Raw genomic sequence first — 12018 nt, forward strand, 5'->3', positions numbered from 1 at the left:
TGTGTTACTGTTGTTCGGTACCATTAAGTTGAGGATAATTCATAATGACTCTATCAACAACCGATCTAAACACTGTCCTATTCTGTGCCATCCTCACAATCTCTGACACACTCAAGCCCATTGCTATATTCACTGTGTCAACTCACCTCATCAAAGGTCTTCCTCTCTTTCACCACCACTCTACCTTTCCAAGCATCATGTCCCTCTCTAAAGAATAACCTCTCCAAGCACCCTTAAAGGAACAGCCTCTCCTACCCCAAAGTATGTGAGATGAAGCTTCATCTTCTTTGCCTCCAAAGAGCAGTCTGGCTGTGCCTTCTCCAAGACATGAAACCATAGGGAGCTCTGGTGGTCTAGTGGTGAGGAGTTGTGCTACCATTCCAAAGGCACACAGTTTGAATCCACCCACTGCTCCATGGGGGAAAGATGGGAAATCCTCTCCTGGGTGATTAAACTGACTTTGAAAACCTGCTGGAGGGTGATCTATGAATTGATTCAGACTCGATGGTACACAAGAACAGCAACATACACCATATCTTGAGAAACACATTGACATATTTCTAGTGAAAACAAATTAGAAATGCTTTTGTGTCATTTAAAAAAGGCTTTAGTAGTTTTCAGGAGTGGGAAAGAATGAAGAGGGGGAGAAAAAAAATAATAATTATATAGATAATAGACACTGAGGTGGATGAAGTGATAGGCAATGTATAGCAAGGGGCTTATTTGACATTTTAATTAATTAAGTACATTAACTGTAACTTATATAACAAACTGTATGAATAATGGATTAATAAACTTTCACTCGTATCACAGTAAAAGAAAAATAGGACTTCTTAATAAATAGATTTAATAATAATAATAAAAACAATAATAATAATAATAATAATCCCTCAAAGATTATTGCTTTCTTATTGCCATTGAATTAGTTCCTCCAACTCATAGCTGATTGTCTGTCTGTTGGGTTTCTGAGGTTGTAAATGGTATGGAAGGAGGTTGTGTTTTTCTCCTAAGTTGTTATAGACTCAAACCACCAAAGAGGAGGAGTGGACTTGGGATAACAATTCCACTCTGGGACTATATATACCACTAGAGATCTCCTAAAGATTATCTAGTACAAACAAAATCTAAGAATTGCCTCCATGGCTTTAATTTAGTTCCTTTCATATTTAATTGGCTCTTTTACTTTCGTACAATCTATTGATCCAACTTCTAAAGTAGCAGGACTGTTGGGACTCCCAGAACAAAGGTCTAATTTGTCTCTTGGGCCCAGGCATGAGTGAATAGAACTTCTTCCTCTCTTTTAATTGACCCTTCCTCTTCCAAGATTGAGCTCTATCACAATCATTATTTGTATCACTATTTACCTTAGTCTCAAGAATTTTGTTTTCACATTTCTGAGATTTGATTTGAAGCATTCCTTTCCGTATCCATCTGATCTTTACTAAATTTCTCGTTACTCTCTCCTATTCCTTGTCTGCCAACCTTCACTCCACTGTGGATTAATAATCTTCAAATATTTCCCCACATGGTGTAATTATTTCACTCTCTTCATTTAGTCTTTCAGTAAATATATATACATATATGTGTGTGTGTGTATATATATATATTTATTTATATAACAGTATATAAGTTCTATAGAAATTAAGATGTCTTTAGTCTTTACCCAGTTACAACTGGAAATAGAAGGTACCTCATCTTGTTAGATATCCACTTTCAAAATAAAATCTCCATCTTCTTATTGCAGTGGTCTAGCCCTTTAGAACTTTGAGGAAAAGGTTAACATGGAATCCAGGAAGAAGTCAATTGCCGTCCTGTCCCCCTCAGTGGGGTACAGTCTGATATGAACTGTCTCCAGAGTTTATGAAGGACCCATTTTACCTCTTGATTCTTGAGGCTGTAGATGATGGGGTTGATCATTGGGGTAAGCACAGTGTAGAGGACAGAGAAGGCCTTTCGGAGCAAGGCGGGCATATGATCTGTTGGGGCCACATAGACCACAATGAGGGTACCATAAAACACTCCAACCACACTAAGGTGGGAGGAACAAGTAGAGAAGGCTTTTTGTCTCCCATGACTTGAGGGAATTCGCAGCACAGTCCTCAGGATGAGGGTGTAGGATGCCACAATCAACAGGAAAGGAGCCAGTGTCAGGAAGCCTGAAATGCTGACCCCAGCTCCCCACATGATATTTACATCTCCACAGAACAGCCCTACAACTGGAGCAAAGTCACAGAAGTAGTGGTTGATTTCCTTGATACCAGGGCAGAGTGGCAGAGGAGCTGCTAGGGCCAGAGTGAAGGCAGAGAAGATGAAGCCACTGAGCCAGGCCCCACTGGCCAGGGAGCCACACAACCAGGTGCTCATCAGGATAGGGTAGTGAAGGGGGTGGCAAATGGCCAAGTAACGGTCATAGGACATGGCAGAGAGAAGGAGGCACTCAGCTGCAGCGAGCGAGGCAAATATGTAGAACTGGACCAGACAGCTGACCAATGAGATAGCTTCCTTGCCTTCCAGGAAGCTCCACAGAAGCCGAGGAACGATGTTGGAGGTGTAGCCGATTTCCAGCAGCGAGAAGTGGCAGAGGAAGAAATACATAGGTGTTTGGAGATTCTGACTAGAGGCCACAGCAAGCACAATGAGGGTGTTACCCCCAACTGTCACCAAATAGATAGCTAGGAAGAGAGTGAAGGGGAGGAAACCCAGGTGTTGCAGTTCCCCAAAGCCCACCAAGATCAACCAGGTGGTCTGGTTCTCATAATCACTAGACTGCTCCCTCATCTAGATCTGGAGCCCAAGGGAAGAAAGGAAAGTAACTAGCATTAAGCCACCTCCAATTTTTGTTCACATACTGTGTGTGATTATTCGCCTGTTCATCACAGCACACAGTATTGATGAGGTCTTACTGTTTGTAGGAAAGAAACCCAAACTCAGTGAATTCAATTGTCCAAGGTCACTATGGTTGAGTCAGGGTATAAGTTTGGGTTTTTCTGACCCCCAAGCTTCTGCATAGTCTACTATTCCATAGCGTTTTCCTAAATCCTTTCTTAGTAATAGGAATGTTGTAATCAGAGAATAGCATAAATATCTTCTAATGAACAAGGGGCTATTTATCTTATAATCCTAGTTGATCACCAAAGGTAGAACCACACTTGGTAAGTCGTCTTCTTTTTTTTTTTTTAATTGAGATTTTAAAGAAAGTTTATAGAGAACTTTGGTTTCCATTCATTCATTGTTGCAGGCAAGTCTTCCTTAAAGCCTGGCAAAGGCCCCATGACTTCTGAGGAGGTGGGCCTACTCTGATCCAGAGCAACAATCTATGTGAGAGCTGTAATATAGAAAGACAATTATTAACTCAGGTCCTACTTCTTTGGGAAGTCATTCTTTATTTTATATTTATTTCATATTTTATACCATTGGAAAGAGGCCTGGGAACTCTTAGAAAAGCCATTGCCAAATTAAATCTTTTCCCAAATCTTTAGTCAGGTAATTGTAATTTTTAGGCTACTTTCATTTTCTTGATGCTTTTGCCTTTTGCTCTCTACCTAGGTCCAATGCTCAATTTATCTTACCTGCCTGTGAAATCTTTAAAAATTTCTGCATTTTAATAGGATTCTCTTTCTCAGTTATTGTACTTTTATTATATTGTCGAATACTAGAGGGTCCATCATAAATACTTGTAAGGAATGACAATGAATAAATGAATTAATCATTATTATTTTTCCATAGCAATTGTTATGGGAAAAAAATTACAGCATATAAAAACTAATGCTTAAGGCAGAGAAAGAGGCATTTTAAGAACTATTTAAAACATAAGCAATCTCTGTATCTTTCCCTACTGAAGGAATATTAGAATATTGCTGTTTAGAGTTTGAGACAGAACCATGAGTAAGTTTGGAGGTAGAAGTTAAAGAGGTAGGGATGTGTGCATGGGGGTGGGGAGTGAGGGAAAAAAAACCCAGAAAACTCAATGCAATATAGTCTTCTCATGTTAGAAGTTGAGAAAGATGACTTTCTACATTAGAAGATGGCAGCAAGAATACACGGTTTTCCTCTCCTAGTTCTATTTTCCTCTGATTTGGGTTTTGATAAACTCTTTCAGTTACTTGGGGATAGAGATAGAGAGTAATTGAATAATTCATATGTACCTCAGCTTATTTGTTTTAGACACACACACACACACATACAGGTATAGACAAAAAGATCTTTTTAAAGAGCCAGGGAGAGACTTGAATTAAGTATGAAATATAGGTTTAGCAGAAAGATAGAACAAGGAAGGAAACTGGTAATATTAACCAAACCAGTCAACCAATCAATTGTCCCCAAACCTCATAAATCTGTAGTCTGATTTAATATGTATAATAAAAAAGTGTTCTTGATAATGAATTACTTTGACCTTGATCTTGGGTAAAATTTTTAAATTAATGTTTTGTAGAACAATTGAAAGTTTCATAAGAGATCACCAGAACTATGTATTGTTAATGAAACTGTTAATATGAAACTTTGCAGGATAACCTTTACTAATAACATTAAGAATTTATCAGATTTTAAAAAAGCAGAAAATAACACAATACTTTCAATAAAATGTGAAAACCAAGAGTATGATTATGTGCCTAAAAATAACTATTTGCTTGGCTATATATAAAAATATAAAAAATATTCATTCAAATGATTGAAGATACTGAGATAGATGTCTAGTGGAAAGGAGAAGACTTTGTAGATCTTGTTTTCACCTGTTTTATCAGTAACTTTGATAGACATAGCAAGCATTTCTAGTTTATAAAAACTCAGAAGACATGAAACAAGGTGAAGTCATTATTAGATATAACATAATTATAATTAAACATAATTTTACCTTTCAGAGTGCTTGACTAAAAACAAGATGAAATTTAACAAAAGTACATATAAAATATGCATGTAGACTTGCACAATAAGTTCCACAGGAAAGAAAAGACCTGACTTTGAAGCCATTTGTGACAAAATAGTTGGTATTTTTTGTTGACTACCATCTACTAGCACTTGGAAACTATAAAACAGGCAGAACATATGAAGAATGTAAGAATGTTGAATTTGGGGAAAAAACATCAAAATGAAAGGATACGAAAATAGTTTTGAAACTTTGAATGGACTCTTATGAAAAAGAGGGCTGATACATGGTCTGTAAGAGTTTAGAAGAAGCCCTAATAGTGAAATGGTTTAAGATCTTGATTGCTAACTGAAAAATTGGCAGTTTAAACTCACCAGCTATTGATAGAAAGATATGTCAATCTGATTCTGTAAAGATTTATGTTCTTGGGAACTTTATGAGGCAGTTTTATTTTTGCCCTACAGGGTTTCTGAGAATTGGAATAGACTTGATAGAAATGGGTAGATAGATGCCCAGAGAGCAAAATAAGGAAAAAAGGGACAGAGATAATGAAAAACCAGTGATACTTACCCGTGTTGCTTTCTTCAAGGTGATTCCTGTGGAGCTAACTATTGTTATTTAATAGCATGATTTTTTAGTATGAAAATAAGGAGAAGTTTCTTGACATAGTTTGAGTGAACTAAAATTCCTCTCAACTCTAGAAATTTTGTTGGCAAATATGGCTCTCTTTCATTGAAAACACCTTCAATAAATTCAGAACTTTAAAAAAATATATTAAGGTTTCTTCTCCACCTTTTGTCTGTCAGTTTGCTGCACTTCAGTGACTTGCATGTTGCTGTGATGCTTGAAGCTATGCCACCACTATTTCAAACACTAGCAGAGTTACCCATGGTGGACAGGTTTCAGCAGAGTTTGTAGACTAGACAGACTCATTTAGGGTAGGAACAGTATTAGAGTCAGCATTAAAGTTAGTGTTAGGGACAGCCTTGGGACACTGATAATATTATACATATAATTCTATGTATTAGATATAGTATTATTTTGTAACAATTTTCCAGCTATTTAGTTTGAGAATTTATTTACCTTTTGAACTTCCTTTTTAGCTCCTGAGTAGCTTTTTAAAAGCTTTCCCAATTTGATAGGATTCCTTGCCTTTTTTAATCAGTTTAAAGAGTTCTTTGTAAATGAATGATATTTTTAAGAAAAAAAGTATAGTAAGGCTTCTTCTATGCTTGTTTTGAGGTAAAGAGCTGTACTGCTCAGATGAACTCTAAGATGTTAAAAGTCAACGGAGAGGGGACTGACCTGCTTGATTCTTGATTCAACCTCCTCTTTCTTTGATGCTTTTACCCCTGGACTAAATTATTCTCTTAGTTGAGGACTTTATAGACTTTGTGCTTCACTCCTGTGGAAACCCTAAGCTATTGGCTTTTTCTCCCACAGGATGCTTATGGAATCTGCTATCCCTTTAAAGTACTGCTATGGGTGCTACTACTTTTCTAGGGCAGTGTAGCCTGTCCACCTTGTGGGAGTTGGAGAAGAGATTCCTTGGGGAATATGCACAGATTAGAATAAACTGGAGAAGCTGAATCTATGTTTTGATTTTAGGGGAATGTTCTGGTTCACCAGGGACCACATCCAGGTAGGTGTTTCACTGAAAATCTAATGACCTCCTTCTCATGAGACAAAGAAAGATTGGTAATACATAGGAACAGATGAGAAATCCCCCAAACTAAAGCCAACACTTACCTATTTCTGTTAGGTATCATGAAGTTGATTCTGACTTATAGTAACTATATGTACAAAGGATGGAAACCTTGCCGAATCCTGTGCCATCACCTCAATTGCCACTGTGCTCAAGTCCATTGTTATAATTACTGTGTCAAATCTATTTCGCCAAAGGTCTTCCTTTCTGAAAATAACCCACGTTTGGAAGTGTGACGTCCTTTTGTAAGGACTACCCCATCCTAACTACTTGTCCAAAGTAAATTTTCTCCTGAGGTACATTCTGGTGATATTCCCTAGACATATTTATTTGTTCTTTTGGCTATTTATGATTTATTCAATACTCTTTGCTAATACCACAATTTAAGGACACCAATTCTTTGATCTAATTCTTTGTCCAATTTTCACATGTATATGAAGCAATTGAAAATACTGTAACTAGAACCTAAGTGAGTTTGTAAAAACAAGACTAGCATTACAGGAAAGATTCAGAAATGTTCTTTTTACATACATAACACAGAAAGCTACATGGTCCAAAGTAACTAGCAACAACACCAAAAAGAACTCAGCACAATGATAGCAATAAAACCTTGCCACACTGAATGTGAATGGTTTAAATGCACCACTAAAGAGAAAAAGAGTAGCAGATTGGATAAAAAAATCCATCAATATTTTGTCTACAAGAGACACACCTGAAAAATGAAGATAAAGAAAGACTAAAAGTAAAAGGGTTGGGAAAAATATACCAAGTAAATGGCAACCAGAAAAAAGCAGGAGTAGCAATATTAATTTTTGATAAAATAAATGTCAATGTAAAAACAATCACAAAGGACAAGGAAGGTCACTACATAATGCTGAAAGAGTCAATAGAACAAGAGGACATAACAATAATAAATATCTATGCACCAAATGAAAGACCTGCAAAATACTTAAACATTAAAAAAACTGAAAAAGGAACTAGACAGTACTACTATTGTACTTGAAGACTTCAATACACCCCTCTCAAGAAGAGATAGAATTACCAGAAAAAAACTCAACAGAGATACTGAAGAGTTAGACCACACAATAAACCATAAAAATAAACTTGATCTCATAGATATTTATAGGCTAATGCATCCCAAAAAAGCACAGTATACCTTCTTCTCCACTGTGTATGGAATGTTCTCCAGAATAGATCACACTCTAGGTCACAAGGCAAGCATCAACAAATTAAAAAACATAGAAATAATACAAAGCATCTTTCCAGACCATAATGCTACAAAATTAGAAATTAATAAGAAGATAAAGGAGAAAAAACCATACATTTGGAAGCTGAACAATACCTTGCTTGAACATGAGTGGGTACTAGAAGAAATACAAAATGAAATTTAAAAGTTTCTTGAAACAAATTAAAATGAAAACACCGCTTACCAAAACCTCTGGGAAATAGCCAAAGCAGTAATCAGAGGTCAATTTATAGCAATAAGCAAACACATCAAAAGACAGGAAAAACAGACTATTGACTCTCTAACCCAATATCTCCAGCAAATTGAAAAAGAACAGCAAGAAAACTGACACCCTCTAAAAAAACCTGGAATTATGAAAATTAGAGCAGAAATAAATGAAATAGAAAACAAAAAAACAATTGAAATCATTAACAAAACAAGGAATTGTTTCCTTGAAAAGGTCAATAAAATCCACAGACCATTAGCAAAACTTAAAAGTAAAAGAACAAAAAGACACAAATAACCTGAATAAGAGATGAAATGGGCAACATCACAACAGAACCAACTAAAATAAGAAGGCTAACAATGAAATATTATGAACAATTATACTCAAACAAATATGAAAACCTAGAGGAAATGGACAAATACTTAGAAATTCACAACCTACCTAAACTGACACCAACCAAAAGTGAACACCTGAACAGGCCCATTACAAAAGAAGAAATTGAAAAGGTAATAAAACAACTTCCAGCCACAAAAATTCCTGGACCAGATGGTTTTACAAGTGAATTTTATCAAACATTCAGAGAAGATCTGTCAACAATTCTACATAAACTATTTCAGAAAACAGAAAAGGATGGAATTCTCCCAGACTATGTTTGCTATGAAGCAAACATATCCTTGATACCAAAGCCAGGTAAAGATACCACCAAAAGAGAAAACTATAGGCCAAAATATCTTATGAACACTGATGCAAAAATCCTGAATAAAATCTTGGCCAATAGAACTGAACAATACATCAAAAAAATAATTCACCATGACCAAGTGGGATTCATAACAGGTATGCAAGTATCATTCAACATAAGAAAAACAATCAATTTAATTCATCACATTAACAAAGCAAGGAATAAGAACCACAAGATCATATATCAACTGATGCAAAAATGGCCCTTGACAAAATCAAACACACTTCCCTGTGTAAAAAAAAATCAACAAAATAGGATTTGGTGGGAATTTCTTCAACCTACTATAATTATATATGCAAATTTGAGAGCTAACATTGTTCTCAATGGAGAGAGATTAAAGGCATTCCTCTTGAGAACACGAACTAGGCAAGGATGCCCACTATCACTTCTCCTATTCAAAATTTTATTGGAAGTCTTAACAAGAGAAGGAAATAAGAGGTATCCAAATTGACAAAGAGGAGATAAAATTATCTCTATATGCAGATGATATGATAGTATACTTTGAAAACCCTAAAGACTCAGCAAGCAAACTACTGGACATAGTTGAACAACTCAGCAAAGTAGCAGGATACAAGATCAACATACAAAAATCAATTGGATTTCTGTGCAGTGACAAAGAGAATACAGAACAGGAGCTAAAAAAAATACCCTTCCTTCACAATAATTAATCACAAGATTAAATATTTGGGAGTAAGTCTAACCAGAAGCACAAAGGATCTATTCAAAGAAACTTACAAAACATTACTATAAGAAACAAAAAGAGATCTGGAGAAATGGAAGAATATCCCTTTCTCATGGATAGGAAGATTCAATATTGTGAAAATGACAATACTACCAAGACAATTTATACATTCAATGCAATCCCAATACAAATACCAATTCCATTCTTCAATGAGATGGAAAAGGCAATTTCCAATTTCATTTGGAATGGAAAGAGACCCTGAATAAGCAAAGCACTCCTTAAAAAGAGAAACAAGGTAAGAGGCATCTCACTCCCTGATTTAAAATCCTGCTACACTGTTGTGGTCAAGACAGTGTGGTACTGATCCAATGACAGACACATAGATCAATGGAATAGAATTGAGAATCCAGAAATCAGACCATCTACCTATTGTCAACTGATTTTTGATGAGATTAAATCAGTTAAGTGGGGAAACGACAGCCTTTTTAACAATAGTACCGGCAAAAATGGAAAACTATCTGCGAAAACTCAAGCATGATCCACATCTCACTTCATACACAAAATGCAACTCAAAGTGGATCAAGGACCTAGGACTAAAACCAAGCACTATAAACATCATTAGAGAAAAGCTCGGAAGAACTCTAGAAGCACCAATCCACAACATGAACAGTCTTTCAAGCATCCTGAAAAACCTAGAACCAGGAAAGGATAAAATAGATGAATGGGACTTTCAAGAATCAAATCACTATGCATATCCAAAAACTTCTCCAGCAGGGTAAAAAGGGAAGCCACAGACAGGGAAAAAAATTTGGTAATGACATGATGTGTCAAATGCATTAATGGTTACCTATGGTGGACAGTGTTTGGTGGAGCTCCCCGATTAAAACAAGCTTGGAGGTAGGAGTGGCATTCACTTCCATAATAGCTTGCCTCCGGAAACTCTATGTACCTGGAGAAAGGATGAACATCACACAAGTGTTGAGGACTTTCGTTCATAGGGTTGCTATGAGTCGCCTACAACTCGATGGCACTTAACAACAACAACAACATGCCAGACAAAGGACTTACATCTAGAATTTATAAAATACTAGAGCACTTTAAAAAGATAAAGGTAAATAACCCAATTGAAAAATGGGCACAGGATATGAACAGACATTTCACCAAAGCATTCAGATGGCCAACAAACACATGGAGAAATGTTCAAAATCCCTAGCTCTAAGAGAGATGCAAATCAAAACAACTATGAGATATCATCTCATCTCAGTAACAATAGTAAAGTTCAACAGAGGAGCAAACAACAAATGTTGGTGAGGTTGTGGAGAAACTGGAACCCTTATTCACTCTTGGTGGAAGTGTAAAATGGTACAACCACTATGGAGGCTGTATGGCACTTTCTCAAAAAGTTGCAAATAAAAATACCATTTGACTCATCAATTCCACTACCTGGAATATACCCTAAAGAAACCATAACTGCCACCCAGGCAGATATATGTACACACATGTTTATTGTGACTTTGTGCACAATAGCAAAGAGTTGGAAACAACCTAAGTGCCCATCAACAAACGAATGGATAGAGAAGCTGTGGTATATTCACACAATGGAATACTATGCTGCATTGAAAAAGTGGAACTCATGAAATATTAAACAAAATGGTTGACCCTGGAGGACATTATTCTGAGTGAAATATCTCAGTCACAAAAGGATAAATATCACACAGGGCCACTGTTGTAAAATAGGACTGACATCTGAGTTGAGGGGAGACTGTGAAAGAAGGGGGATAAATAATGTATACTGCATTGAAACAGATGAGGGAGAGAACCGTTTAAAAGGGATATATGATTAGGTATTATTGTCATGACGGGAGGAGTCCAAAATGAAGGCTGCATAGTGGAGTTGGAGGGAGGTATTACATAACAATGAAAGAATTGTTCTTTTACTTTTCAATGAAAAGAGCAAATTAGGGGGAGGGGTGTGAAGGGAGTAAAGTGCAACAATGAATGAATGGAAATATAATGTCTGTAAACTTTCATGAAAATTAATAAAAAATAATTATTATGGATATTAAAAAATAAATGAAAAACAAAAAAATGCCATATGAAATAGAGCATTCTTGGACTATTACATATAGCACTATGTACATACTAATATTTGGAACATGGATCATATGAAGTATGAAAATAGAATCTTGAACATTTTAAAAAAAAGGAATGGAACACATAAAGATTGACATAGTAGGAATTAGAGAGCTAACATGGACTGGCATGGACCACTTTGAAGCAAATAATTATATGGTCTACTTACTATGCTGGGAATGAAAAAGTGAAGAAAAATGAAGGTGCTTTCATAGTAAAAAAGATCATTTATAGATTCATCCTGAGACACAATGTTTTGTGTGATAGGACACTATCCATACACATACAAAGAAGACTTGTTAATACCACTATCATTTGTACTAACTGCTGTTAGAGACCTCTCCAAGGTGCTGAAGAGCAGTCTCTCTGGAGACTAAGGTGCGTGCGTCTGATACAGGCCATGGTCTTCGCAATCACCTGTTATGCATCAGAGAGTTGGACAAT

The 12018-nt window shown here is 36.1% G+C and overlaps 1 protein-coding gene across 1 annotated transcript in view; it reads right to left on the reverse strand.

Annotated features, from left to right (window-relative positions):
• Positions 1-1776: 1776 nt before the first annotated feature.
• LOC102862420 overlaps positions 1777-12018 on the reverse strand; it is an 81809-nt gene continuing 71567 nt past the window's right edge. Inside the window, exon 7 of the mRNA XM_006902502.1 lies at positions 1777-2778. Coding sequence (XP_006902564.1) covers positions 1777-2778 — 1002 coding nt within the window. The remainder of the gene's footprint in view (positions 2779-12018) is intronic.

The sequence above is a fragment of the Elephantulus edwardii genome, unplaced genomic scaffold (genome assembly GCF_000299155.1).
Source record: "Elephantulus edwardii isolate Elephantulus edwardi_28Jun2011 unplaced genomic scaffold, EleEdw1.0 scaffold00418, whole genome shotgun sequence".
In the NCBI taxonomy this organism is placed as follows: domain Eukaryota; kingdom Metazoa; phylum Chordata; class Mammalia; order Macroscelidea; family Macroscelididae; genus Elephantulus; species Elephantulus edwardii.